This window comes from Tachyglossus aculeatus, chromosome 10, assembly GCF_015852505.1.
Source record: "Tachyglossus aculeatus isolate mTacAcu1 chromosome 10, mTacAcu1.pri, whole genome shotgun sequence".
NCBI lineage: Eukaryota > Metazoa > Chordata > Mammalia > Monotremata > Tachyglossidae > Tachyglossus > Tachyglossus aculeatus.
Window position 1 is genome coordinate 52,230,910 of NC_052075.1, and position 27,541 is coordinate 52,258,450.

At 44.0% G+C, this 27,541-nt stretch overlaps 1 protein-coding gene across 4 annotated transcripts; it reads right to left on the reverse strand.

Annotated features, from left to right (window-relative positions):
- Positions 1-1,494: 1,494 nt before the first annotated feature.
- On the reverse strand, positions 1,495-26,248 carry LOC119933277 (immunoglobulin superfamily member 1-like). 4 transcript variants are annotated; one of them, XM_038752707.1, is made up of 8 exons: positions 26,087-26,248; positions 23,154-23,189; positions 20,536-20,769; positions 17,392-17,664; positions 12,238-12,528; positions 6,113-6,403; positions 3,311-3,601; positions 1,495-2,178 (listed from the first exon to the last, which is right to left on the reverse strand). In XM_038752707.1, exons 3-8 carry the CDS (start codon positions 20,738-20,740, stop codon positions 1,877-1,879), a joined length of 1,653 nt encoding a protein of 550 aa, XP_038608635.1. In that variant the 5' UTR covers positions 20,741-20,769; positions 23,154-23,189; positions 26,087-26,248; the 3' UTR covers positions 1,495-1,876. The 4 variants fall into 4 exon arrangements, with proteins under 4 accessions (XP_038608635.1, XP_038608631.1, XP_038608634.1 ...); XM_038752703.1 differs by having other exon boundaries at positions 20,536-20,799; XM_038752706.1 differs by lacking the exon at positions 23,154-23,189.
- Between the last annotated feature and the right edge of the window lie 1,293 nt (positions 26,249-27,541).

A 27,541-nucleotide genomic window follows, 5' to 3' on the forward strand; every position in this document is an offset into this window, starting at 1 on the left:
CAACCTGATCACCTTGTAACCTCCCCAGCGCTTAGAACAGTGCTTTGCACATAGTAAGTGCTTAATAAATGCCATTATTATTTTCTAGACTGTGAGCCCACTGTTGGGTAGGGGCCGTCTCTATACATTGCCAACTTGGACTTCCCAAGCGCTTAGTACAGTCCTCTGCACACAGTAAGCACTCAATAAATACGATTGATTGATTGGCACATAGTAAGCACTTAACAAATGCTTTTATTATTATTATGTCTGCTGTGTGACCTTGGGCAAGTCACTTCACTTTTCTGGGCCTCATTTACCTCATCTGTAAGATGGGGACTAGGACTGGGAGAACTTAGTTGGACACGGTCAGTGTCTAACACAATTAGAGAAGCAGCGTAGCTCAGTGGAAAGAGCCTGGGCTTTGGAGTCAGAGGTCATGGGTTCAAATCCTGCCCCCGCCACTTCATTCATTCAATCGTATTTATGGAGCTCTTACTGTGTGCAGAGCACTGTACTAAGCGCTTGGGAAGTACAAGTCAGCAACATATAGAGACGGTCCCTACCCAACAATGAGCTCACAGTCTTGTCAGCTGTGTGACTTTGGGCAAGTCACTTCACTTCTCTAGGCCTCAGTTCCCTCCTCTGTAAAATGGGGATCAAGACTGTGAGCCCCCCGTGGGTCTACCTGATCACCTTGTAACCTCCCCAGCGCTTAGAACAGTGCTTTGCACATAGTAAGCACTTAATAAATGCCATCATTATTATCTTGTATGTACCCCAGCACTAACTACAGTGCCTGGCACATAGTGAGTGCTTATATATCACAATTATTATTATTATTATATCCCCATATATTAGGAATGGGAGGTGGGGCAGGAGGACTCCAGACAGGACTTCTGAGTCTCCTTCTGGAGGTGAGGTTACCCTAGGACCCTTCAACTTTTCATAAATTTGATGAAGTGTAGACCTAAACCTGCAGCTTCTTTTGTCCCTGGCTGCTTTTCAATATGGAGCCTTGGTCTTTCCTTTCAGATTTACCTCAACAAGAGACGGATGAAGAGCTATCTCGGCTCCAATCTCAGGAGGACCCAAGCTACGCATCCTAGGACAAGAACTTCAGGGCCTGATTTTAACTGGGATTTCCCAAGACATCCCTTGCCCAGAATTCCCCAAGTAAGAACCCATTAAGAATCCAGATGGGATGCTAGTAACTGTTCTCCATTAGGGAAGTCTAGGCTAGGCAACAGGCACACCGGCATGATGATGATGATGGTATTTGTTAAACACTTACTATGTGCAAAGCATTGTTCTAAGCACTGGGGAGGTTACAAGGTGATCAGGCTGTCCCACGGGGGGCTCACAGTTTTAATTCCCATTTTACAGATGAGGTAACAGGTACGGAAAAGTGAAGTGACTTGCCCGAAGTCACACAGCTGACAGTTGGCGGAGTCAGAATTTGAACCCATAAGGCATCATCATGAGTCGGGGGAATTAGAGTGACCAATTGCAGGATGCTAAAAACAGCAGAAAATTAAGCAGCTATTTATTGGTTGAGGCAACTTCCCGCTCAGCACCTGCATGTTCCACAATCCATCTTCCAATCTACCTCAGTTCGTCCTCCCATCCCAACTGCTGTTGTTCTGCAATCCATCCTCCTGCCATTCTTCCAGTCAACCCGCCAATTCCACCACTTGCCTATCCCCCTAGAGCAGCAGGAAATTACATTCTCAACGCCTGATTTACACTTATTAATGGAGGCCCACAGTGGCTACTTTTCTCACAGCCCAAGAATCACCCGAGCCCTCTGGAAATCGCTCTAAGCCTCTTCGACTAGGCCCCGTTGCCCGGGTGGATTTGTGGGGGTCAGACAGAAGGGGGTCAGGTTATTATGGATCTATTTGTCAAGTCCCGTTGGTGCTGGGATGGCGTCGCTGGGCTCCGACCAGACATAAGGAATCTGCCAGGTGTGATAGCGGCAGCTGAATCTCCCTCCTTTCAGGGATTCCTCTTTGGAGATGCGGAAGTCGACCCTTCTGACATCCAAGGAGCTCATACCCAGGGGATGCACCTTTTCTCCCCTCCTGTACAGTTCGAAGACCATTCCTGGAAGTGTCCCCGAGCAGCGGAAGATAATGTCATCATCCGGAGTGGAGCCGGATTGGACTGTGAGTTTAGGTGCGGGGAGGGTGCCCAGACCTTGAAAGAGAAATCCTAGTTAAATTTCTGAACCAGAAACCCCTGTCCTAGGATACGTGACTTGGGTCTCCCCAGATTGGAGCCGAGAGACAGCTCTTCATCCACCTCTTGTGGAGGCAAATAATAATAATAATAATGGTATTATTATTAATATATATTGCAAAGAGAAGACCAAGGTGCTATATTCTCCTGCCCTCTGGCCCACATTTTTTTAAAAATGATATCTGTTAAGCGCTTCCTATGTGCCAGGCACTGAATTAAGCTCTGGGGTAGATACAAGCTAATCAGATTGGACACAGTCCATATCCCATGAGGGGTTAGTAGTCTTAATCACTATTTTCCAGATGAGGTAACTGAGGCCCAGAGAAGTGAAGTGACTTGCTCCTTTCATTCATCCTCCCTCCCGTCCCCACAGCATATGTCTAGATCTTTAATTTATTTATGTATGCATATTTATGTGTCTCCCCCTCTAGACTGTGAGCTCATTGTAGGCAGGGAATGTGTCTGTTAATTATTGTATTGTAATCAATCAATCAATCGTATTTATTGAGCGCTTACTATGTGCAGAGCACTGTACTAAGTGCTTGGGAAGTACAAATTGGCAACACATAGAGACAGTCCCTACCCAACAGTGGGCTCACAGTCTAAAAGGGGGAGACAGAGAACAGAACCAAACATACCAACAAAATAAAATAAATAGGATAGAAATGTACAAGTGAAATAAATAAATAGAGTAATAAATATGTACAACCATATATACATATATACAGGTGCTGTGGGGAAGGGAAGGAGGTAAGATGGGGGGATGGAGAGGGGGATGAGGGGGAGAGGAAGGAAGGGGCTCAGTCTGGGAAGGCCTCCTGGAGGAGGCCTTGTACTCTTCCAAGCGCTTAGTACAGTGCTTTGCACACAGTAAGCGCTCAATAAATACAACTGAATGAACTTGCCCGAGGTCACACAGCAGACAAGTGGTGGAGCTGGGATTAGATCCCAAGTCCAGTGATTCCCACTAGGCCCCGCTGCTTCTTCATTTCCCAGAATCGAATCCACAACCTGAAAATACCCCGCAGTCCTGTGCAATCTCCCCACAACCCTGGTCATGGGGGTCAAACTGGGGTCTGACCCCTCTCACCTGTCACCTTGATCTCCAGCGGGTCGCTGAACTCTGACCAGGGGTCCGTCTTCTGCCACATCCTATAGCGGCAACTGTAACTCCCTCCATCTTGGTATCCCACGTTGGGGATAACGAAGAGGGAATTTCGCGCACCTCCTTCCCGCCACTTGGCTCTCAGTGTTCTCCGTCCTTCTTTGTAGATTTCAAATCTCGCCCAGGAGTACCTTGATGTGCATATGAGGGTCAAATCCCTGCCTGCGCCTAATGTCGAGCCAAATGGAGCGGAGAGGGTAGGTTTGGTGGGGGTGACTGAAAACAAAAACACAACCCAGGCATTAGAGAGGGGTACCACAAACTTCTTCTACGCACGGGGCTCCCGGGGTGTCTCCTTCCTCCATCCTCCCTTCCGCCCCTCTCCCCAAACAAGTTCCCCCTCCAGCGTGTTTCTGTAGCTCCTACTAGAGTCACCATTTCATTGACTGACCGCAGAATCAATCAATCAATCGTATTTATTGAGCGCTTACTGTGTGCAGAGCACTGTACTAAGCGCTTGGGAAGTACAAGTTGGCAACATATAGAGACAGTCCCTACCCAACAGTGGGCTCACAGTCTAAAAGAGTGGTATCATGTGCTTACTGTGTCTATCTGTATTATGTATATATCTGTAATTTATCTATTCATTTATTTATATTAATGTCCGTCTTCCCCCTCTGGACCGGCTCCGCTAATTGTCTGCTGTGTGACCTTGGGCAAGTCACTTAGCTTCTCTGTGCCTCAGTTCCCTCGTCTGTAAAATGGGGATTAAGACGGTGAGCCCCCAGTGGGACAACCTGATCACCTTGTACCCTCCCCAGCACTTAGAATAGTGCTGTGCACATAGTAAGCGCTTAACAAATGCCATCATTATTATTATTATTAGCTCGTTGTGGGCAGGAATGTGTCTGTTGTTACACTGTCCTCTCCCAAGTGCTTAATAATACTACTAATAATGATGATGATGGTATTTGTTAAGCGCTTACTATGTGCCAAGCACTGTGGTAGATACAAAATAACCAAGTTGTCCCACATGATGCTCACAGTCTTAATCCCCATTTTCCAGATGAGGTGACTGAGGCCCAGAGAAGTTAAGTGGCTTGCCCAAGGTCACATAGCAGACTACCTTGCAACTGCCCCAACTCTTAGAACAGTGCTTTGCACATAGAAAGCACTTAATAAATGCCATCATTATTATTCATTCATTCAATCGTATTTATTGAGTGCTTACTGTGTGCAAAGCACTGTACTAAGCGCTTGGGAAGTACAAGTCGGCAACATATAGAGACGGTCCCCACCCAACAGTGGGCTCACAGTCTAGAAGGGGGAGACAGACAACAAAACAAAACAGAATAACAAAATAAAATAAATAGAATAAATATGTACAAATAAAATAGAGTAATAAATACGTACAAACATATATACATATATACAGGTGCTGTGGGGAGGGGAACAAAACAAAACATATTAACAAAATAAAATAAATAGAATAAATATGTACAAATAAAAAAGTGAAATAAATATGTACGAACATATATAAATATATACAGGTGCTGTGGGGAGGGGAACAAAACATAACAAAATAAAATAAGTAGAATAAATATGTACAAATAAAATAGAGAAATAAATATGTACAAACATATATACATATATACAGGTGCTGTGGGGAGGGGAACAAAACAAAACATATTAACAAAATAAAATAAATAGAATAAATATGTACAAATAAAATAGAGAAATAAATACGTACAAACATATATACATATATACAGGTGCTGTGGGGAGGGGAACAAAACAAAACATATTAACAAAATAAAATAAATAGAATGAATATGTACGAATAAAATAGAGAAATAAATACGTACAAACATATATACATATATACAGGTGCTGTGGGGAGGGGTACAAAACATATTAACAAAACAAAATAAATAGAATAAATATGTACAAATAAAATAGAGAAATAAATACGTACGAACATATATACATATATACAGGTGCTGTGGGGAGGGGAACAAAACATATTAACAAAATAAAATAAATAGAATAAATATGTACGAATAAAATAGAGAAATAAATACGTACAAACATATATACATATATACAGGTGCTGTGGGGAGGGGAACAAAACATATTAACAAAATAAAATAAATAGAATAAATATGTACAAATAAAATAGAGAAATAAATACGTACAAACATATATACATATATACAGGTGCTGTGGGGAAGGGAACAAAACAAAACATATTAACAAAATAAAATAAATAGAATAAATATGTACAAATAAAATAGAGAAATAAATACGTACGAACATATATACATATATACAGGTGCTGTGGGGAGGGGAAGGAGGTAAAGCGGAGGGGATGGGGACTGCGGCTGCTGCCAGAGTACCCCAGTAAGGTCCCGTGCCTGTTATTCCTACCCCCTCGGGAACAAAAAAAAATTATCTGGAGTGATTTTGATTATTATATATCACAAATTAATTATTCGTATTAATGTCCATCTGCCCCTCTAGACTGTAAGCTTGTTATGGGCAGGGAATGTGCCTGCTAATTCTGTTGTATTGTCCTCTCCCAAGCGCTCAGTACAGGGTTGTGCAGACAGGAAGAGCTCAATAAATACCTTTGATTGAATGAATGAATGAATAAATATGACTGAAGTGACTTGGGTAAGGTCACACGAATTTCCTGCCCACAAGAGGCTTACAATGAAGGGCCGTGGGAGTTATTTGGAACCCCTGGATGTCTTCTGTAGGACTGGCAGTGCCCAGGCCATCTCTTACCATTGACATGGATCTCCAGGGGTTCACTGATTTGAGATGCCCCGTACGGGACGGATGGGTCGTAGTAGACACAGCTGTAGTTTCCAGTGTCATAAGCCGCCACATCCACCAGCAGGAAATCAGCGTGGTCCCCAGTTGGGTTCTGGTGTTGGATGGCTTCTGCGATCCCCTTCTTCCTCAGCCCGAACCTCACTCCCTGTCGAGAGGCCTGGCACCGAAAAGTCACGTTGGTTCCAGGGCTGGTCACGGGACCCATGGGATGGACAGAGAGAGAAGGTCTGGGCCATGACCCTAATAATAAGAATAATAATAAATGCGGTATTAGTTAAGTGCTTACTCTATTTTACTTGTACTTATCTATTTTATTTATTTTATTTTGTTAATATGTTTGGTTTTGTTCTCTGTCTCCCCCTTCTAGACTGTGAGCCCACTAATAATAAGAATAATAATAATTGTGGTATTAGTTAAGTGCTTACTATATTTATTTTACTTGTACTTATCTATTCTATTTATTTTATTTTGTTACTAGGTTTGGTTTTGTTGTCTGTCTCCCCCTTCTAGACTGTGAGCCCACTAATAATAATAATTGCGGTATTAGTTAAGTGCTTACTATATTTTACTTGTACTTATCTATTCTATTTATTTTATTTTGTTACTGGGTTTGGTTTTGTTGTCTGTCTCCCCCTTCTAGACTGTGAGCCCACTAATAATAAGAATTGCAGTATTAGTTAAGTGCTTACTATATTCTACTTGTACTTATCTATTTTATTTATTTTATTTTGTTAATATGTTTGGTTTTGTTGTCTGTCTCCCCCTTCTAGACTGTGAGCCCACTAATAAGAATAATCATAATTGTGGCTCACCTCCTCCAGGAGGCCTTCCCAGACTGAGCCCCTTCCTTCCTCTTCCCCTCGTCCCCCTCTCCATCCCCCCATCTTACCTCCCTCCCTTCCCCACAGCACCTGTATATATGTATATATGTTTGTACATATTTATTACTCTATTTATTTATTTATTTATTCTACTTGTACATTTCTATCCTATTTATTTTATTCTGTTGGTATGTTTGGTTCTGTTCTCTGTCTCCCCCTTTTAGACTGTGAGCCCACTGTTGGGTAGGGACTGTCTCTATGTGTTGCCAATTTGTACTTCCCAAGCGCTTAGTACAGTGCTCTGCACATAGTAAGTGCTCAATAAATACGATTGATTGATTGATTGATTGTACATATTTTTTTACTCATTTATTTATTTAATTTATTTGTGCATATCTATTCTATTTTATTTTGTTAGTATGTTTGGTTTTGTTCTCTGTCTCCCCCTTTTAGACTGTGAGCCCACTGTTGGGTAGGGACTGTCTCCATATGTTGCCAATTTGTACTTCCCAAGCGCTTAGTACAGTGCTCTGCACATAGTAAGTGCTCAATAAATACGATTGATGATGATGATATTAGTTAAGTGCTTACTATATTTATTTTACTTGTACTTATCTATTCTATTTATTTTATTTTGTTAATATGTTTGGTTTTGTTCTCTGTCTCCCCCTTCTAGACTGTGAGCCCACTAATAATAAGAATAATAATAATTGTGGTATTAGTTAAGTGCTTACTATATTTATTTTACTTGTACTTATCTATTCTATTTATTTTATTTTCTTAATAGGTTTGGTTTTGTTCTCTGTCTCCCCCTTCTAGACTGTGAGCCCACTAATAATAATAATTGCGGTATTAGTTAAGTGCTTACTCTATTTTACTTGTACTTATCTATTCTATTTATTTTATTTTGTTACTATGTTTGCTTTTGTTCTCTGTCTCCCCCTTCTAGACTGTGAGACCACTAATAAGAATAATAATAATTGTGGCTCACCTCCTCCAGGAGGCCTTCCCAGACTGAGCCCCTTCCTTCCTCTCCCCCTTGTCCCCCTCTCCATCCCATCTTACCTCGCTCCCTTCCCCACAGCACCTGTATATATGTATATATGTCTGTACATATTTTTTTACTCTATTTAATTCATTTGTACATATCTATTCTATTTTATTTTGTTGGTATGTTTGGTTTTGTTCTCTGTCTCCCCCTTTTAGACTGTGAGCCCACTGTTGGGTAGGGGCTGTCTCTATATGTTGCCAATTTATAATTCCCAAGCGCTTAGTACAGTGCTCTGCACATAGTAAGCACTCGATAAATACGATTGATGATGATGATGATGATATTAAAGTGCTTACTATATTTATTTTACTTGTACTTATCTATTCTATTTATTGTATTTTGTTAATAGGTTTGGTTTTGTTCTCCGTCTCCCCCTTCTAGACTGTGAGCCCACTAATAATAAGAATAATAATAATTGCGGTATTAGTTAAGTGCTTACTATATTTATTTTACTTGTACTTATCTATTCTATTTATTTTATTTTCTTAATAGGTTTGGTTTTGTTCTCTGTCTCCCCCTTCTAGACTGTGAGCCCACTAATAATAAGAATTGCGGTATTAGTTAAGTGCTTACTATATTTTACTTGTACTTATCTATTCTATTTATTTTATTTTGTTACTATGTTTGGTTTTGTTCTCTGTCTCCCCCTTCTAGACTGTGATCCCACTAATAATAAGAATAATAATAATTGCGGTATTAGTTAAGTGCTTACTATATTTTACTTGTACTTATCTATTCTATTTATTTTATTTTGTTACTATGTTTGGTTTTGTTCTCTGTCTCCCCCTTCTAGACCGTGAGCCCACCAATAATAAGAATAATAATAATTGTGGTATTAAAGTGCTTACTATATTTATTTTACTTGTACTTATCTATTCTATTTATTTTATTTTGTTAATATGTTTGGTTTTGTTCTCTGTCTCCCCCTTCTAGACCGTGAGCCCACTAATAATAAGAATAATAATAATTGCGGTATTAGTTAAGTGCTTACTATATTTTACTTGTACTTATCTATTCTATTTCTTTTATTTTGTTAATATGTTTGGTTTTGTTCTCTATCTCCCCCTTCTAGACTGTGAGCCCACTAATAATAAGAATAATAATAATTGCGGTATTAGTTAAGTGCTTACTATATTTTACTTGTACTTATCTATTCTATTTATTTTATTTTGTTACTATGTTAGGCTTTGTTCTCTGTCTCCCCCTTCTAGACTGTGAGCCCACTAATAATAAGAATAATAATAATTGTGGTATTAGTTAAGTGCTTACTATATTCATTTTACTTGTACTTATCTATTCTATTTATTTTATTTTGTTAATAGGTTTGGTTTTGTTCTCTGTCTCCCCCTTCTAGACTGTGAGCCCACTAATAATAAGAATAATAATAATTGCGGTATTAGTTAAGTGCTTACTATATTTTACTCGTACTTATCTATTCTATTTATTTTATTTTGTTACTATGTTTGGTTTTGTTCTCTGTCTCCCCCTTCTAGACCGTGAGCCCACTAATAATAAGAATAATAATAATTGCAGTATTAGTTAAGTGCTTACTATATTTATTTTACTTGTACTTATCTATTCTATTTATTTTATTTTGTTAATAGGTTTGGTTTTGTTCTCCGTCTCCCCCTTCTAGACTGTGAGCCCACTGTTGGGTAGGGACTGTCTCTGTATGTTGCCAACTTGGACTTCCCAAGCGCTTAGTCCAGTGCTCTGCACACAGTAAGCGCTCAATAAATACCACTGATTGATTACTATATGCCAGGCACTGAAGCAGCGTGGCTCAGTGGAAAGAGCACGGGCTTTGGAGTCAGTGGTCGTGGGTTTGAATCCCGCCTCTGCCAATTGTCAGCTGTGTGACCTTGGGCAAGTCACTTAACTTCTCTGGGCCTCATCTGTAAAATGGAGATTAAGATTGTGAGCCCCCCGTGGGACAATCTGATCACCTTGTATCCCCCCAGCGCTTAGAACAGTGCTTTGCACATGGTAAGTGCTTAATAAACGCCATCATCATCATCACTGTACTGAACTCTGGGGTGGATACAGAGCAAATCAGGCTGTGAGCCCGTTGTTGGGTAGGGACCGTCTCTATATGTTGCAGACTTGTACTTCCCAAGCGCTTAGTACAGCACTGTACACACAGTAAGCGCTCAATAAATACGACTGAATGAATGAATGAATACAGTTCAATGTCCCATGTGGGGCTCACAAGTCTCAATCCTCATTTTCCAGATGAGGCACAGAGAAATGAAGTGACTCGACCAAGGCCACACAGCAGACAAGTGGGAAGAGCCGGGATTAGAATAATGATAATTAATAATTTTTATGGTGTTTGTTAAGCGCTTACTATATGCCAGGCACTGTTCTAAGCGCTGGGGTAGATAAAGATAATCGGGTCGGACACAGTCCCTGTCCCATGTGGGACTCACAGAGTCAGAGGACCTGGGTTCTAATCTTGCCTCTGCCACTTGTCTGCTGTGTGACCTTGGGCAAGTCACTTACCTTTTCTGGGCTTCAGTTCCCTCATCTGTAAAATGGGGATAAAGAGTGTGAGCCCCATATGGGACAACCTGATTACCTTGTATCTACCCCAGCGCTTAGAACAATGCTGGCACATAGGCGCTTAACAAATACCATCATCATCATCTCCCCAGTGCTTAGTACAGTGCCTGGCACGTAGTAAGCGCTTAACAATGATTTTATATTTATACATATATAATGATGGCATTTATTAAGCACTTACTATGTGCAAAGTACTGTTCTAGGCGCTGGGGAGGTTACAAGGTGATCAGGTTGTCCCACGGAGTCACAGTCTTCACCCCCATTTTACAGATGAGGTAACTGAGGCCCAGAGAAGTGAAATGACTTGCCCGAAGTCACACGGCTGACAAGTGGTGGAGCCGGGATTTGAACCCATGACCTCTGACTCCAAAGCCCGTGCTCTTTCCACTGAGCCACGCTGCTTCTCTAAACAAAGATATTCATTCCCTGCCCTCACGGAGCTTCCAATCTAACGGATTTACATCTGGAGAAAAACGTGCCCTCCAGGACCCTCACAATCCTTTTCTAGACAGTCCCGAGACACTAGTCCTGAGGAAACTGAGGCACTGAGAAGTTAAGAGACTTACCCAGGGCCATTCATCTGCTGTATGACCTTGGGCGAGTCACTTCCCGTTTCTGTGCCTCATCCGGAAAATGAAGATTAAGACTGGGCGCCTCTTATACATGGACAGGAGAAGCAGCGTGGCTCAGTGGAAAGAGCCCGGGTTTTGGAGTCAGAGGTCATGGGTTCAAATCCCGGCTCTGCCAACTGTCAGCTGTGTGACTTTGGGCAAGTCACTTCACTTCTCTGGGCCTCGGTTACCTCATCTGTAAAATGGGGATTAAGACTGTGAGCCCCCCGTGGGACAACCTGATCACCTTGTAACCTCCCCAGTGCTTAGAACAGTGCTTTGCATATTAATATTAATATGCCGTTATTAATGCCATATGCCATTATGCCATTAATGCCATATTAATAAATGCCATTATTATTATTATTATTGACTGTGTCCAACTTCATTAGCTTGTTCCTATTCATTCATTCAACGGTATTTATTGAGCGCTGAGTGCAGAGCACTGTACTAAGCGCTTAGAAAGTACAATTCAGCAACAAATAGAGGTCATACCTGCCCAACAAGAAGGGGGCTGGGAAGAGAGGCATCAAAACAAACAGGCGAGCACATAGTAAGCGCGATCACCTTGTAACCTCCCCAGCGCTTAGAACAGTGCTTTGCACATAGTAAGCGCTTAATAAATGCCATTATTATTATTAATAATAATAATAAATACTATTTTTTTAAAAAAAGGGGGGTGGAAGTGCGTTTGTGTGGGACAGCCAGAAAGTGTCTAGAGAAGCAGCGAGGCCTAGTGGAAAGAGCCTGGGCTTTGGAGTCGGAGGTCATGGGTTCAAATTCTGGCTCCGCCAATTGTCAGCTGTGTGACTTTGGGCAAGTCACTTCACTTCTCTGGGCCTCAGTTACCTCATCTGGAAAATGGAGATTAAGACTGTGAGCCCCCCGTGGGACAACCTGATCACCTTGTAACCTCCCCAGCGCTTAGAACAGTGCTTTGCACATAGTAGGCGCTTAATGTCATTATTATTATTATTATTATTATCATTATTATTATTAGAGTGGCTTCTCAGGCTCTTTCTTCCTTACCTGTCACCATAAACTCCAACGGATCGCTGGGCTCTGACCAGATATAAGGCTTATTCGGGGAACGGGTGCGACAGCTGTAATTCCCTCCACTTTCAGCGTCCAACTTCCTAATGAGGAAACTGACCCGATCGTAAAGCACAGTGCTTATCTCCAGAGGCCGGACCGGTTCTCCATCCTTGTACAGCTCAATTCCCAAACCATTCAACCGCCCGGCGCATTCCAAGGAAAGGTCGGCGCCGACACTGAGGAAGGCCCTGTGCCGGGAGGAGAGGATGGGTTTGGGCAGTGTTTCTGGAATGAAATAAAATATGATCATTAATAATAATCATGGTATTTGTTAGGCGCCGTACTAAACGCTGGATAATTATGGTATTTGTTAATGATGATAGCATTTATTAAGCGCTTACTATGTGCAAGGCACTGTTCTAAGCGCTGGGGAGGTTACAAGGTGATCAGGTTGTCCCACGGAGGCCTCATAGTCTTCGTCTCCATTTTACAGATGAGGAAACTGAGGCCCAGAGAAGTGAAGTGACTTGCCCAAAGTCACACGGCTGACAAGTGGTGGAGTCTGGATTTGAACCCATGACCTCTGACTCCAAAACCCGGGCTCTTTCCACTGAGCCACGCTGCTTCTCTGGAAGCAGCGCTTACTATGTGCCAAGCAATGTTCTAAGCGCTGGGGTAATAATAATAATGGTATTTGTTAAGCGCTTACTATGTGCAAAGCACTGTTCTAAGCTCTGGGGGGATACACGGTGATCAGGTTGTCCCACGGGGGGCTCACAGTCTTAATCCCCATTTTCCAGATGAGGGAACTGAGGCCCAGAGAAGTGAAGTGACTTGCCCAAAGTCACACAGCTGACAATTGGCGGAGTCGGGATTTGAACCCATGACCCCTGACTCCAAAGCCCGGGCTCTTTCCACTGAGCCACGCTGCTTCTAGATACAAGGTAATCAGGATGCCTCACGTGGGGCTCACAGTCTCAATCTCCATTTTACAGATGCACAGAGAAGTTAAGTGACTTGCCCAAAGTCACACAGCTGACAAGTGACGGAGCCGGGATTAGAACCCACAACCTCTGACTCCCGTGCTCTTTCCCCTGAGCCACGCTGCTTCTCTATAATAATAACAATAATTCTGGTGTTTGTTAAGCGCTGACTGTGAGCCAGGCACTGTACTGAACGCTGGGGTAGATACAGAGAAGCAGCGTCGCTCAGTGGAAAGAACCCGGGCTTTGGAGTCAGAGGTCATGGGTTCAAATCCAATACACTGGATAGTCTTGGGGAAGCAGCGTGGCTCAGTGGAAAGAGCCCGGGCTTGGGAGTCAGAGGTCATGGGTTCGAATTCCGACTCCGCCACTTGTCAGCTGTGTGACCTTGGGCAAGCCACTTAACTTCTCTGTGCCTCAATTACCTCATCTGTAAAATGGGGATTACGACTGTGAGCCCCCCGTGGGACAACCTGATCATCTTGTAACCCCCCCAACGTTTAGTACAATGCTTTGCACATAGTAAGCGCTTAATAAATGCTATTATTATTACAAGCAAATCGGGCTGGACACAGTCCCTGTCCCACATGGGGCTCACAGTCTCAATCCCCATTTTACAGATGAAGTAACGAAGGCACAAAGAAGTGACTTGCCCAAGGTCACACAGCAGACTAGTGGTGGGGCCTGGATCTCCCCCTCCTCCCCCTCTCCATATCTCCTTCCTTTCCCCACAGCACCTGTATATATGTATATATGTTTGTCCGTATTTATTACTCTATTTTAATTGTATGTGTTCTATTTATTTTATTTTGTTAATATGTTTTGTTTTGTTCTCTGTCTCCCCCTTCTAGACTGTGAGCCCACTGTTGGGTAGGGACCGTCTCTCTATGTTGCCAACTTGGACTTCCCAAGCGCTTAGACCAGTGCTCTGCACACAGTAAGCGCTCAATAAATACAATTGATTGATTGATTACCTCCTTTTCCTCCCCACAGCACCTGTATATATGTATATGTTTGTATGTATTTATTACTCTATTTATTTATTTTATTTGTACATATTTCTTCTATTTATTTTATTTTGTTAATACGTTTTGTTTTGTTCTCTGTCTCCCCCTTCTAGACTGTGAGCCCGCTGTTGGGTAGGGACTGTATATGTTGCCAATTTGTACTTCCCAAGCGCTTAGTCCAGTGCTCTGCACACAGTAAGCACTAAATAAATACAATTGATTGATTGATTACCTCCTTCCCCCCAGCACCTGTATGTATATATATATATATATATATGTTTGTATGTATTTATTACTCCATTTTATTTGTACATATTTATTCTATTTTGTTAATGTGTTTTGTTCTCTGTCTCCCCCTTCTAGACTGTGAACCCGCTGTTGGGTAGGGACCGTCTCTATATGTTGCCAACTTGTACTTCCCAAGCGCTTAGTCCAGTGCTCTGCACACAGTAAGCGCTCAATAAATACGATTGAATGAATGAATGAATGGATAAGAACCCACAACCTACTGACACTCCACCGTACTGGTTCATTCCTATTCAATCGTATGGATTGGAAGCAGCGTGGCTCAGTGGAAAGAGCCCGGGCTTTGGAGTCAGAGGTTCAAATCCCGGCTCTGCCACTTGTCAGCTGGGTGACTTGGGGCAAGTCACTTCACTTCTCTGTGCCTCAGTTCCCTCATCTGTAAAATGGGGATTAAGACTGTGAGCCCCACGTGGGATAACCTGATCGCCTTGTAACCTCCCGAGTGCTTAGAACAGTGCTTCGCACATAGTAAGCGCTTAATAAATGACATCATCATCATAAGGCCCTACTGAGAGCTCACCTCCTCCAGGAGGCCTTCCCAGACTGAGCCCCTTCCTTCCTCTTCCCCTCGTCCCCCTCTCCATCCCCCCATCTTGCCTCCTTCCCTTCCCCACAGCACCTGTATATATGTATATATGTTTGTACATATTTATTACTCTATTCATTTATTTATTTATTTTACTTGTACATATCTATTATATTTATTTTATTTTGTTAATATGTTTGGTTTTGTTCTCTGTCTCCCCCTTTTAAACTGTAAGCCCACTGTTCGGTAGGGACTGTCTCTATATGTTGCCAACTTGTACTTCCCAAGCGCTTAGTCCAGTGCTCTGCACACAGTAAGCGCTCAATAAATACGATTGATGATGATGATTTACTGAGTGCTCACTGCGTGCAGAGCGCTGTACTAACAATAAACACACACATTTCCTGCCCACAGCAAGTTTACAATCTTGATTAATTTGCCATCCGGGGCCCGGGCATTTGGGATTGCCCGAGGAAGGAATTCCCAATCCCCCACATCCCTTCGGATACCGGGAACCCCAGCCAAAGGAGCGGGATAGTGACTTACCAAGGAGATAACAATGGGGGCAACAATCACCCATTACCACTGACGACCTGATAACGCTCTCCTGCTCTCTCCAAACAGACTCTTTAACGCCTCGCTAATCACAGTTTGCAATTTGTGGATTCCCCCCATCTGGGACTGGTTGAGTGACTACATATTAGAGGAACCTGCGCTGGCTACCTTGGGCTCTACAGATCATTCATTCAATCGTATTTATTGAGCGCTTACTGTGTGCAGAGCACTGGACTAAGCGCTTGGGAAGCCCAAGTTGGCAACACATAGAGACGGTCCCTACCCAACAGCGGGCTCACAGTCTAGAAGGGGGAGACAGACAACAAAGCAAAACATATTAACCAAAAAAAATAAACAGAATAAATATGTACAAGTAAAATAAATAGAGTAATAAATCTGTACAAACATATATACATATATACAGGTGCTGTGGGGAGGGGAAGGAGGTAAGGCGGGGGGATGGGGAGGGGGAGAGGAAGGAGGGGGCTCAGTCTGGGAGTCAGAGGTCATGGGTTCAAATCCCGGCTCTGCCAATTGTCAGCTGTGTGACCTTGGGTAAGTCACTTCACTTCTCTGGGCCTCAGTTCCCTCATCTGTAAAATGGGGACTAAGACTGTGAGCCCCCCCGTGGGACAACCTGATCACCTTGTAACCTCCCCAGCGCTTAGAACAGCGCTTTGCACATAGCAAGCGCCTAACAAATGCCATCATTATTATTATTATTACAAGTTGGCAACATACAGGGACGGTCCCCACCCAACAGCGGGCTCACAGTCTAGAAGTGACTGTGAACCCGTTGTTGGGTAGGGACCATCTCTCTATGTTGCCAACTTGGACTTCCCAAGCGCTTAGTACAGTGCTCTGCACACAGCAAGCGCTCAATAAATACTATTGAAAGAATGAATGAACTCCTGCATCTCCGGGTTTTCTTTATTTTACGCCCTAGTTGTTTCCCCTCTCCCCACCCTCAGCGTCCTGTGAATGTGGAAAGGGAAGCAGTGTGGCCTAGTGGCTAGAGCATGGGCTGGGAGTCAGAAGGACCTGGGTTCTAATCCCGCTCCGCCAATTGTCAGCTGTGTGACCTTGGGCAAGTCACTTAACTTCTCTGGGGCTCAGTTCCCTCATCTGTAAAATGGGGATGAAGACCCCATGTGGATGAGCCCCGTGTGGGACAACCTGATCACTTTATAACCCCCCCCCCCCCCAGCGCTTAGAACGGTGCTTTGCATATAATAATAATAATGGCATTTATTTAGTGCTTACTATGTGCAAAGCAGTGTTCTAAGCGCTGGGAAAGTTACGATAATAATGGTATTTATTAAGCGCTTACTATGTGTAAAGCACTGTTCTAAGCGCTGGGGAGATTACAAGGTGATCAGGTTGTCCCACAGGGAGCTCACAGTCTTAATCCTCATTTTCCAGATGAGGGAACTGAGGCCCAGAGAAGCGAAGTGACTTGCCCAAAGTCACCCAGCTGACAATTGGCAGAGCTGAGATCTGAACCCATGACCTCTGACCCCTTTTAGACTGTGAGCCCACTGTTGGGTAGGGACTGTCTCTATATGTTGCCAACTTGTACTTCCCAGGCGCTTAGTCCAGTGCTCTGCACACAGTAAGCGCTCAATAAATACTATTGATTGATTGATTGACTCCAAAACCCGGGCTCTTTCCATTGAGCCACGCTGCTTCTCTAAGCGCTTAACAAATACCATTATTATGATTAGTAGTAGTAGCGGGGGGCTGTTTGGGGGTTATGGTGGGGGGATCTCACCCGCTATCACAATCTCCACGGGATCGCTGTGGTCAGACCAGGTGACAGGGCTTCCTGCAGTGTGAGAGCGACAGGTGTAATTCCCCGGGCTGGAGATGGAGAACGTCTCCCCCATAGTCTTCGGACTCGCTGTCTGGAGAGGATCCGCCTCTCCGGCTTTGTAGAGAGCCAGGCCCAAGCCTTTCATCCATACATAACACCAGAGAAGCACATTTTCCTTAGGTAGGATCAACGGGTAGGGTTTGGCTGAGAGCCGGGGCTTGGGAAGAGGGCCTGGAACGACAAAGGAACAGCCGTGAGCACTCTCGGTATAATAATCATGGTATTTGTTAAGCGCTTACTATGTTCCAGGCACTCTACTAAGCGTGGATACAAACAAATCGGTTTGGACACCGTCCCTGTCCCACAGGGGGCTCACAGTCTCATCCCCATTTTACAGATCATAATAATAGTAATTATATTACTATAATAATACTACTATAATAATACTACTATAATAATAGTAGTTATGGTATTTGTTAAGCGCTTACTATGTTCCAGGCACTCTACTAAGCGTGGATACAAACACATCGGTTTGGACACCGTCCCCGTCCCACATGGGGCTCACAGTCTCATCCCCATTTTACAGATAATAATAATAGTAATTATGGTATTTGTTAAGCGCTTACTATGTTCCAGGCACTCTACTAAGCGTGGACACAAACAAATCGGTTTGGACACCGTCCCTGTCCCACATGGGGCTCACAGTCTCATCCCCATTTTACAGATCATAATAACAGTAATTATGGTATTTGTTAAGCGCTTACTATGTTCTAGGCACTCTACTAAGCGTGGATACAAACAAATCGGTTTGGACACCGTCCCCGTCCCACATGGGGCTCACAGTCTCATCCCCATTTTACAAATAATAATAATAGTAATTATGGTATTTGTTAAGCGCTTACTATGTTCCAGGCACTCTACTAAGCGTGGATACAAACAGATCGGTTTGGACACCGTCCCTGTCCCACATGGGGCTCACAGTCTCATCCCCATTTTACAGATAATAATAATAGTAATTATGGTATTTGTTAAGCGCTTACTATGTTCCAGGCACTCTACTAAGCGTGGATACAAACACGTCGGTTTGGACACCGTCCCTGTCCCACATGGGGCTCACAGTCTCATCCCCATTTTACAGATAATAATAATAGTAATTATGGTATTTGTTAAGAGCTTACTATGTTCCAGGCACTCTACTAAGCGTGGACACAAACAAATCGGTTTGGACACCGTCCCTGTCCCACACGGGGCTCACAGTCTCATCCCCATTTTACAGATCATAATAACAGTAATTATGGTATTTGTTAAGCGCTTACTATGTTCTAGGCACTCTACTAAGCGTGGATACAAACAAATCGGTTTGGACACCGTCCCTGTCCCACATGGGGCTCACAGTCTCATCCCCATTTTACAAATAATAATAATAGTAATTATGGTATTTGTTAAGCGCTTACTATGTTCTAGGCACTCTACTAAGCGTGGATACAAACAAATCGGTTTGGACACCGTCCCTGTCCCACATGGGGCTCACAGTCTCATCCCCATTTTACAGATAATAATAATAGTAATTATGATATTTGTTAAGCGCTTACTATGTTCCAGGCACTCTACTAAGCATGGATACAAACAAATCGGTTTGGACACCGTCCCTGTCCCACATGGGGCTCACAGTCTCATCCCCATTTTACAGATAATAATAATAATAATAATGATGGCATTTATTAAGCGCTTACTGTGTGCAAAGCACTGTACTAAGCGCTGGGAAGGTTTCAAGGTGAACAGGTTGTCCCACGGGGGGCTTCCAGTCTTCATCCCCATATGATAGAGGAGGAAACTGAGACACGGAGAAGTTAAATAGCGTGGCTCAGTGGAAAGAGCACAGGCTTTGGAGTCAGAGGTCGTGGGTTCAAATCCCGGCTCTGCCAGTTGTCAGCTGTGTGACCTTGGGCAAGTCACTTAACTTCTCTGGGCCTCAGTTCCCTCATCTGTAAAATGGGGATTAATAATAATGGCATTTATTAAGCGCTTACTATGTGCAAAGCACTGTTCTAAGCGCTGGGGAGGTTACAAGGTGAGCAGGTTGTCCCACGGGGGGGCTCCCAGTCTTCATCCCCATTTGACAGATGAGGTAACTGAGGCCCAAAGAACTTAAGTGACTTGCCCAAAGTCACACAGCTGACAATTGGCGGAGCTGGGATTTGAACCCCTGACCTCTGTGATTAAGACTGTGATTAAGACTGTGAGCCCCCCCCGTGGGACAACCTGATCACCTTGTAACCTGCCCAGCGCTTAGAACAGTGCTTTGCACATAATAAGTGCTTAATAAATGCCATTATTATTATTATTATTAAGTGACTTGCCCAAAGTCACACAGCTGACAATTGGCGGGGCCGGGATTTGAACCCATGAACTCTGACTCCAAAGCCCGGGCTCTTTCCACCGAGCCACGCTGCTTCTCATACGAGGGAACTGATGAGGGAACTGAGGCACAGAGACGTGAAGCGACTTGCCCGAGGTCACACAGCAGACAAACAGCAGCGGAAGGATTGCTATTCCTTAACATGTTTGGTTTTGTTCTCTGTCTCCCCATTCTAGACTGCGAGCCCACCGTTGGGTAGGGACCGTCTCTGCAAGTCACTTAACTTCTCTGGGCCTCAGTTACCTCATCTGTAAAATGGGGATTAAGACTGTGAGCCTCACATCATCATCATCATCATCAATCGTATTTATTGAGCGCTTCCTATGTGCAGAGCACCGGACTAAGCGCTTGGGAAGTGCAAATTGGCAACATAGAGAGACAGTCCCTACCCAACGGTGGGCTCACAGTCTGAAAGGGGGAGGCAGAGAACAAAACCAAACATACTAACAAAATGAAATAAATAGAATAGATATGTACAAGTAAAATAAATAAATAGAGTAATAAATATGTACAAACATAAATAAATAAATAGAGTAATAAATATGTACAAACATATATACAGGTGCTGTGGGGAAGGGAAGGAGGTAAGATGGGGGGGATGGAGAAGGGGAAGCACTCTGCACACAGTAAGCGCTCAATAAATACGATTGAATGAATGAAACGATTGCAATTATGCCACTTACTTGCTGCCGTGATGTCCAGAAAGCTGCTGGGGCCATACCAGGCCTCGCGTAGCCAGTAGTAGCAGCGATAGCTCCCAGGGTGAGGCCCAAGTGGAAATGAGGCCTGATAGGCGGGAGATTCAACATACACAGAACCGCAGACTTCCCCATCTTTGGTCAGCTGGAACTTCTTACTCTCCAGTGGCCCCTGGCACTGGAGCGTCATATTCTCCGGGGGAGAGAGTGAGGAGAACTCTGCCCAAATATTGGGATTTGAAATCTCAACTGCCACCCACAGAGACCACAGTGTTAGCGGATGTCGCTTCCTTCCCATCCCGTTTCCCCCGCCCCACCCCATCGCCACTGAGCTCCGTGGCTACACAGTGGCCACAACGTGGCCCGACTTCACCACATGTCTGCTGTGTGATCTTGGGCAAGTCACTTAACGTCGCTGGGCCTCAGTGACCTCATCTGTAAAATGGGGATTAAGACTGTGAGCCTCACAGCATCATCATCAGTCGTATTGATTGAGCGCTTACTGTGTGCAGAGCACTGGACTAAGCGCTTGGGAAGTACAAATTGGCAACATATAGAGACGGTCCCGACCCAACTGTGGGCTCACAGTCTAAAAGGGGAGACGGAGAACAAAACCAAACATACTAACAAAATAAAATAAATAGAATAGATATGTACAAGTAAAATAAATAAATAGAGTAATGGAACAACCTGATCACCCTGTATCCTCTCCAGCGCTTAGAACAGTGCTTTGCACTTAGTAAGCGCTTAACAAAAGCCTATTATTATTATTATTATTATCATTATTACACAGTGGCCACAGAGCTCACCCTATAATGCCCCAGGGTGGGTGGGAATAAGGTGAGACCAGCTGGTGGGAGTGAGAAGCAATTTGGTCGAATCAATCAACCAATCAATCAGCGTGGCTCAGTGGAAAGAGCCCGGGCTTTGGAGTCAGAGGTCATGGGTTCGAAACCCGGCTCCGCCACATGTCAGCTGTGTGACCTTGGGCAAGTCACTTAACTTCTCTGAGCCTCAGTGACCTCATCTGTAAAAGGGGGATTAAGACTGTGAACCCCACAGGGGACAACCTGATCACTTTGAATCCCCCCCAGCGCTTAGAACAGTGCTTTGCACATAGTAAGCTCTTAACAAATGCCAATTATTATTATTTATTGAGCGCTTACTGTGTGCAGAGCACTGGACTAAGCGCTTGGGAAGTCCAAGTTGGCAACATGTAGAGACGGTCCCTACCCAACAGTGGGCTCACAGTCTAGAAGGGGGAGAGAGAAAACAAAACCAAACATATTAGCAAAATAAAATAAATAGAATAGATATGTACAAGTAAAATAAATAAATGGATAGAACAGGGGCTTCGGAGTCAGAAGGACCCGGGTTCTAATTCTCTTTCTGCTGCTTGTCAGCTGTGTGATCCTGGGCAGGCCACTTCACCTCTCTGGGCCCCTTTTACCTCACTGTCAAAAGGGGATTAAGACAGCGAGCTCTATTTGGGACATACAAATGGCTTAATTTGTATCTGCCCCAGCACTTAAAACAGTGCCTGGCACATAGGAATAATAATAATAAGAATAATGATGATGGCTTAATTAATGCCACTGTAAGTGCTCAATAGATACGATTGAATGAAAGGATGAATGAATGAATGTCTGCCTCCTCCTCTAGACTCTAAGCTCATTATCGGCAGGAAACGTGTCTGCCAACTCTGTTATACTGTCTCTCCTAAGCGCTTAGTACACTGTAAGCGCTCAATAAATACGATTGAATGAGAGGACGAATGAATGAATGTCTGCCTCCTCCTCTAGACTCTAAGCTCATTATCGGCAGGAAATGTGTCTGCCAACTCTGTTATACTGTCTCTCCTAAGCGCTTAGTACACTGTAAGTGCTCAATAAAGGATGAATGAATATACTGTGAGCCCACTGTTGGGTAGGGACTGTCTCTATATGTTGCCAACTTGTACTTCCCAAGCGCTTAGTACAGTGCTCTGCACACAGTAAGTGCTCAATAAATACGATTGATTGACTGATTGATTGCCTCCTCCTCTAGACTCTAAGCTCATTATCAGCAGAAAATGTGTCTGCCAACTCTGTTATACTGTCTCTCCTAAGCACTAAAGCACTGTTCTAAGCGCTAATAAGTGCTTAACACACACCATCAATTAAAATGAATTAAATTAAGTGGGGAGTGAGAAGCAGCGTGGTCTAATAGCTAGAGCACCGGCCTGGGAGTCTGAAAGACTTGGGTTCTAATCCCGATTCTGCCACTTGCCTGCTGTGTGACTTAGGCCAAGTCACTTCTCTGGGCCTCAGTCCCCTCACCTGTAAAATGGGATTAAGACTGTGAATCCCAGGTGGGACAGGAACCTCGTCCAACCTGACTAATTTAGTACAGGGACGGGAACGTTTCTATCAACTCCGTTGGATTGTCCTCTCCCAAGCGCTCAGTACAGTGCTCTGCAAGTGCTCAATAAATACCCCCGATTGATACATCCTTCCTTTTCCCCCTGTTCCTTCTAGGGGATGGCAACTGCTTTGGGTCTCAAGTGCTTTGGGATCCTGGGGGGAGAGGGGGATCGTTGCTTGTAGCGAGAAGGGAGCACTTACATGTAATTGCTCTAATACCCTGGAGCAGACCCAGTCCTAGAAGAAAGACTTCGATTAGTGGCATAACCTACAAGATTGGGGCGGGGCCCGAGGATAAATATCTTTAAATTATATTATCAATCAATCAATCGTATTTATTGAGCGCTTACTGTGTGCAGAGCACTGTTATTTATGCATACGAATATCTGTCTCCCCCCTCTAGACTGTAAGTCCGTTGTGGGCAGGGCATGTGTCTGTTTATTATTATGTTGTACTCTCCCAAGCGCTTAGTACAGTGCTCTGTCCACTGGAAGCGCTCAATAAATACGATTGAACGAAAGAATGAATGAATGAATGTCTGCCTCCTCCTCTAGACCGTAAACTCACTATCAGCAGGAAACGTGTCTGCTGACTCTGTTATACTGTCTCTCCTAAGCGCTTAATACAGTGCTCTGTACACTGTAAGCACTCAATAAATACGACTGAATAAAAGAATCAATGAATGAATATCTGTCTCCTTCTCTAGACCCATTATCGGCAGGAAACGTGTCTGCCAACTCTGTTATGCTGTACTCTCCTGAGCGCTTAGTACAGTGCTGGGCACACAGTAAACGCTCAATAAATACGACTGAATAAAAGAATCAATGAATGAATGTCTCCTCCTCTAGACCGTAAACTCATTATCAGCAGGAAACGTGTCTGCCAACTCTGTTATACTGTCTCTCCTAAGCGCTTAGTACAGTGCTCTGTCCACGGTAAGCGCTCAATAAATACGATTGAATGAAAGGATGAATGAATGAATGTCTACCTCCTCCTCTAGACCGTAAACTCATTATCAGCAGGAAACGTGTCTGCCAACTCTGTTATACTGTCTCTCCTAAGCGCTTACTACAGTGCTCTGTACCCTGTAAGCGCTCAATAAATACGACTGAATAAAAGAATCAATGAATGAATGTCTGTCTCCTTCTCTAGACCCATTATCGGCAGGAAGCGTGTCTGCCAACTCTGTTATACCATACTCTCCCGAGCGCTTAGTACAGTGCTGGGCACACAGTAAACGCTCAATAAATGCGACTGAATAAAAAATCAATGAATGAATGTCTGCCTCCTCTTCTAGACCGTAAACTCATTATCAGCGGGAAACGTGTTTGCCGACTCTGTTATACTGTCTCTCCCGAGCGCTTAGTACAGTGCTCTGTCCACTGTAAGCGCTCAATAAATACGACTGAATGAAAGGATGAATGAATGAATGTCTGCCCTCCTCCTCTAGACTCTAAGCTCATTATCGGCAGGAAACGTGTCTGCCAACTCTGTTATACTGTACTCTCCCGAGCGCTTAGTACAGTTCTGGGCCCACAGTAAACGCTCATTAAATACGACTGAATAAAAGAATCAATGAATGAATGTCTCTCCTTCTCTAGACCCATTATCGGCAGGAAACGTGTCTGCCAACTCTGTTATGCTGTACTCTCCCGAGCGCTTAGAACAGTGCTGGGCACACAATAAACGCTCAATAAATACGACTGAATAAAAGAATCAATGAATGAATGTCTGTCTCCTTCTCTAGACCCATTATCGGCAGGAAACGTGTCTGCCAACTCTGTTATGCTGTCTTCTTCCGAGCGCTTAGTACAGTGCTGGGCAAACAGTTAAAACGCTCAATAAATGCGACTGAATAAAAGAATCAATGAATGAATGTCTGTCTCCTCCTCTAGACCGTAAACTCATTATCAGCAGGAAACGTGTCTGCCAACTGTTATACTGTACTCTCCCGAGCGCTTAGTACAGTGCTGGGCACACAGTAAACGCTCAATAAAAACGACTGAATAAAAGAATCAATGAATGAATGTCTGTCTCCTTCTCTAGACCCATTATCGGCAGGAAACGTGTCTGCCAACTCTGTTATGCTGTACTCTCCCGAGCACTTAGTACAGTGCTGGGCACACAGTAAACGCTCAATAAATATGACTGAATAAAAGAATCAATGAATGAATGTCTGTCTCCTTCTCTAGACCCATTATCGGCGGGAAACCTGTCTGCCAATTCTGTTATACTGTACTCTCCTAAGCGCTTAGTACAGTGCTGGGCACACAATAAACGCTGAATAAATACGACTGAATAAAAGAATCGACGAATGAATGTCTCCTCCTCTAGACCGTAGACTCATTATCAGCAAGAAACGTGTCTGCCAACTCGTTATACTGTCTCTCCCGAGTGTTTAGTACAGTGCTCTGTACACTGTAAGCGCTCAATAAATACGACTGAATAAAAGGATGAATAAATGAATGTCTGCCCTCCTCCTCTAAACTCTAAGCTCATTATCGGCAGGAAACGTGTTTGCCAACTCTGTTATACTATACTCTCCCGAGCACTTAGTACAGTACTGGGCACACAGTAAACGGTCAATAAATACGACTGAATAAAAGAATCAACGAATGAACGTCTGTCTCCTTCTCTAGACCCATTATCGGCAGGAAACGTGTCTGCCAACTCTGTTATGCTGTACTCTCCCGAGCGCTTAGTACAGTGCTGGGCACACAGTAAACACTCAATAAATACGACTGAATAAAAGAATCAATGAATGAACGTCTGTCTCCTTCCCTAGACCCATTATCGGCAGGAAACGTGTCTGCCAACTCTGTTATGCTGTACTCTCCCGAGCACTTAGTACAGTGCTGGGCACACAGTAAACGCTCAATAAATACGACTGAATAAAAGAATCAATGAATGAATGTCTGTCTCCTTCTCCAGACCCATTATCGGCAGAGAACATGTCTACCGTACTTTCCCAAGTACTCAGCGCAGTGCTCTGCACATAGTAAGCGTTCAATAAGTACCATTGATTGATTGATCGATCCAACATCCCATCCGCTCCCTGGGCTCGGCCTTTAGCCCCAGTGGTCAGGAGGTGGGGGTCCGGCCGGGGTCCCCAAAAGGGACCCTCCATCACTCACCTAGACAGAGAAGATTGTAGAGTAGAGACAACATGGTCCCAGTTTGGCCTTGGGTCAGGATACGTGGCCGGAGCCGGTCACCAAGGAGAACGAGTCAATCAATCAATCAATCGTATTTATTGAGCGCTTCCTGTGCGCAGAGCACTGTACTAAGCGCTTGGGAAGTCCAAGTTGGCAACAGAGAGAGACGGTCCCTACCCAACGGTGGGCTCACAGTCTAAAGGAGTCCCAGAATATACAGCTGTGCCCCTCCTGATCAATGGGGGGTCAAAGTCAGCATGGTCTTGGATAGGAGCCAGGACAGCTGATAGGCCGAGGCCCGCTCTCCCCTCTTTCCCAGTCCATTCCCCCCTCTCCTCTTCCCGGAATTCCCGCTCCTCGCTCTCTTCCCTCCTGGGCATTTGTTTTTCAGGAGTGTTTCAGAGTCGATTCTGAGTATGAGCACTGAATGAGAGCAGGAATAATACTCCCGGAATTCCTGCTCCTCGCTCTCTTCCCTCCTGGGCATTTGTTTTTCAGGAGTGTTTCGGAGTCGATTCTGAGTATGAGCACTGAATGAGAGTAGGAATAATACTCCCGGAATTCCTGCTCCTCGCTCTCTTCCCTCCTGGGCATTTGTTTTTCAGGAGTGTTTTAGAGGAGTCGATTCTGAGTATGAGCACTGAATGAGAGTAGGAATAATACTCCCGGAATTCCTGCTCCTCGCTCTCTTCCCTCCTGGGCATTTGTTTTTCAGGAGTGTTTTAGGGTCGATTCTGAGTATGAGCACTGAATGAGAGTAGGAATAATACTCCCGGAATTCCTGCTCCTCGCTCTCTTCCATCCTGGGCATTTGTTTTTCAGGAGTGTTTTGGAGTCGATTCTGAGTATGAGCACTGAATGAGAGTAGGAATAATACTCCCGGAATTCCTGCTCCTCGCTCTCTTCCCTCCTGGGCATTTGTTTTTCAGGAGTGTTTTAGAGTCGATTCTGAGTATGAGCACTAAATGAGAGTAGGAATAATACTCCCGGAATTCCTGCTCCTCACTCTCTTCCCTCCTGGGCATTTGTTTTTCAGGAGTGTTTTAGAGTCGATTCTGAGTATGAGCACTGAATGAGAGTAGGAATAATACTCCCGGAATTCCTGCTCCTCGCTCTCTTCCCTCCTGGGCATTTGTTTTTCAGGAGTGTTTCGGAGTCGATTCTGAGTATGAGCACTGAATGAGAGCAGGAATAATACTCCCGGAATTCCTGCTCCTCGCTCTCTTCCCTCCTGGGCATTTGTTTTTCAGGAGTGTTTCGGAGTCGATTCTGAGTATGAGCACTGAATGAGAGTAGGAATCATAGTAATAATTGTAGTGTTGAATTGAAGCAGCGTGGCTCGGTGGAAAGAGCCCGAGCTTGGGAGTCAGAAGTTAAATGCTCAACAAATACCATTTTTTTTAAATAAAAAAGGAGTCTGGGATCAAAGCAGTC

Bases quoted from the DNA above. Each gene is read 5' to 3' on its own strand.
- LOC119933277 (XM_038752703.1), bottom strand. From the start codon at position 26,120: ATGTTGTCTCTACTCTACAATCTTCTCTGTCTAG. The intron at 23,190-26,086 runs GTGAGTGATGGA...TCTTTCTTCTAG, and splicing joins CTACAATCTTCTCTGTCTAG to GACTGGGTCTGCTCCAGGGT. The intron at 12,529-17,391 runs GTGAGATCCCCC...ATTTCATTCCAG, and splicing joins CGTGGAGATTGTGATAGCGG to AAACACTGCCCAAACCCATC.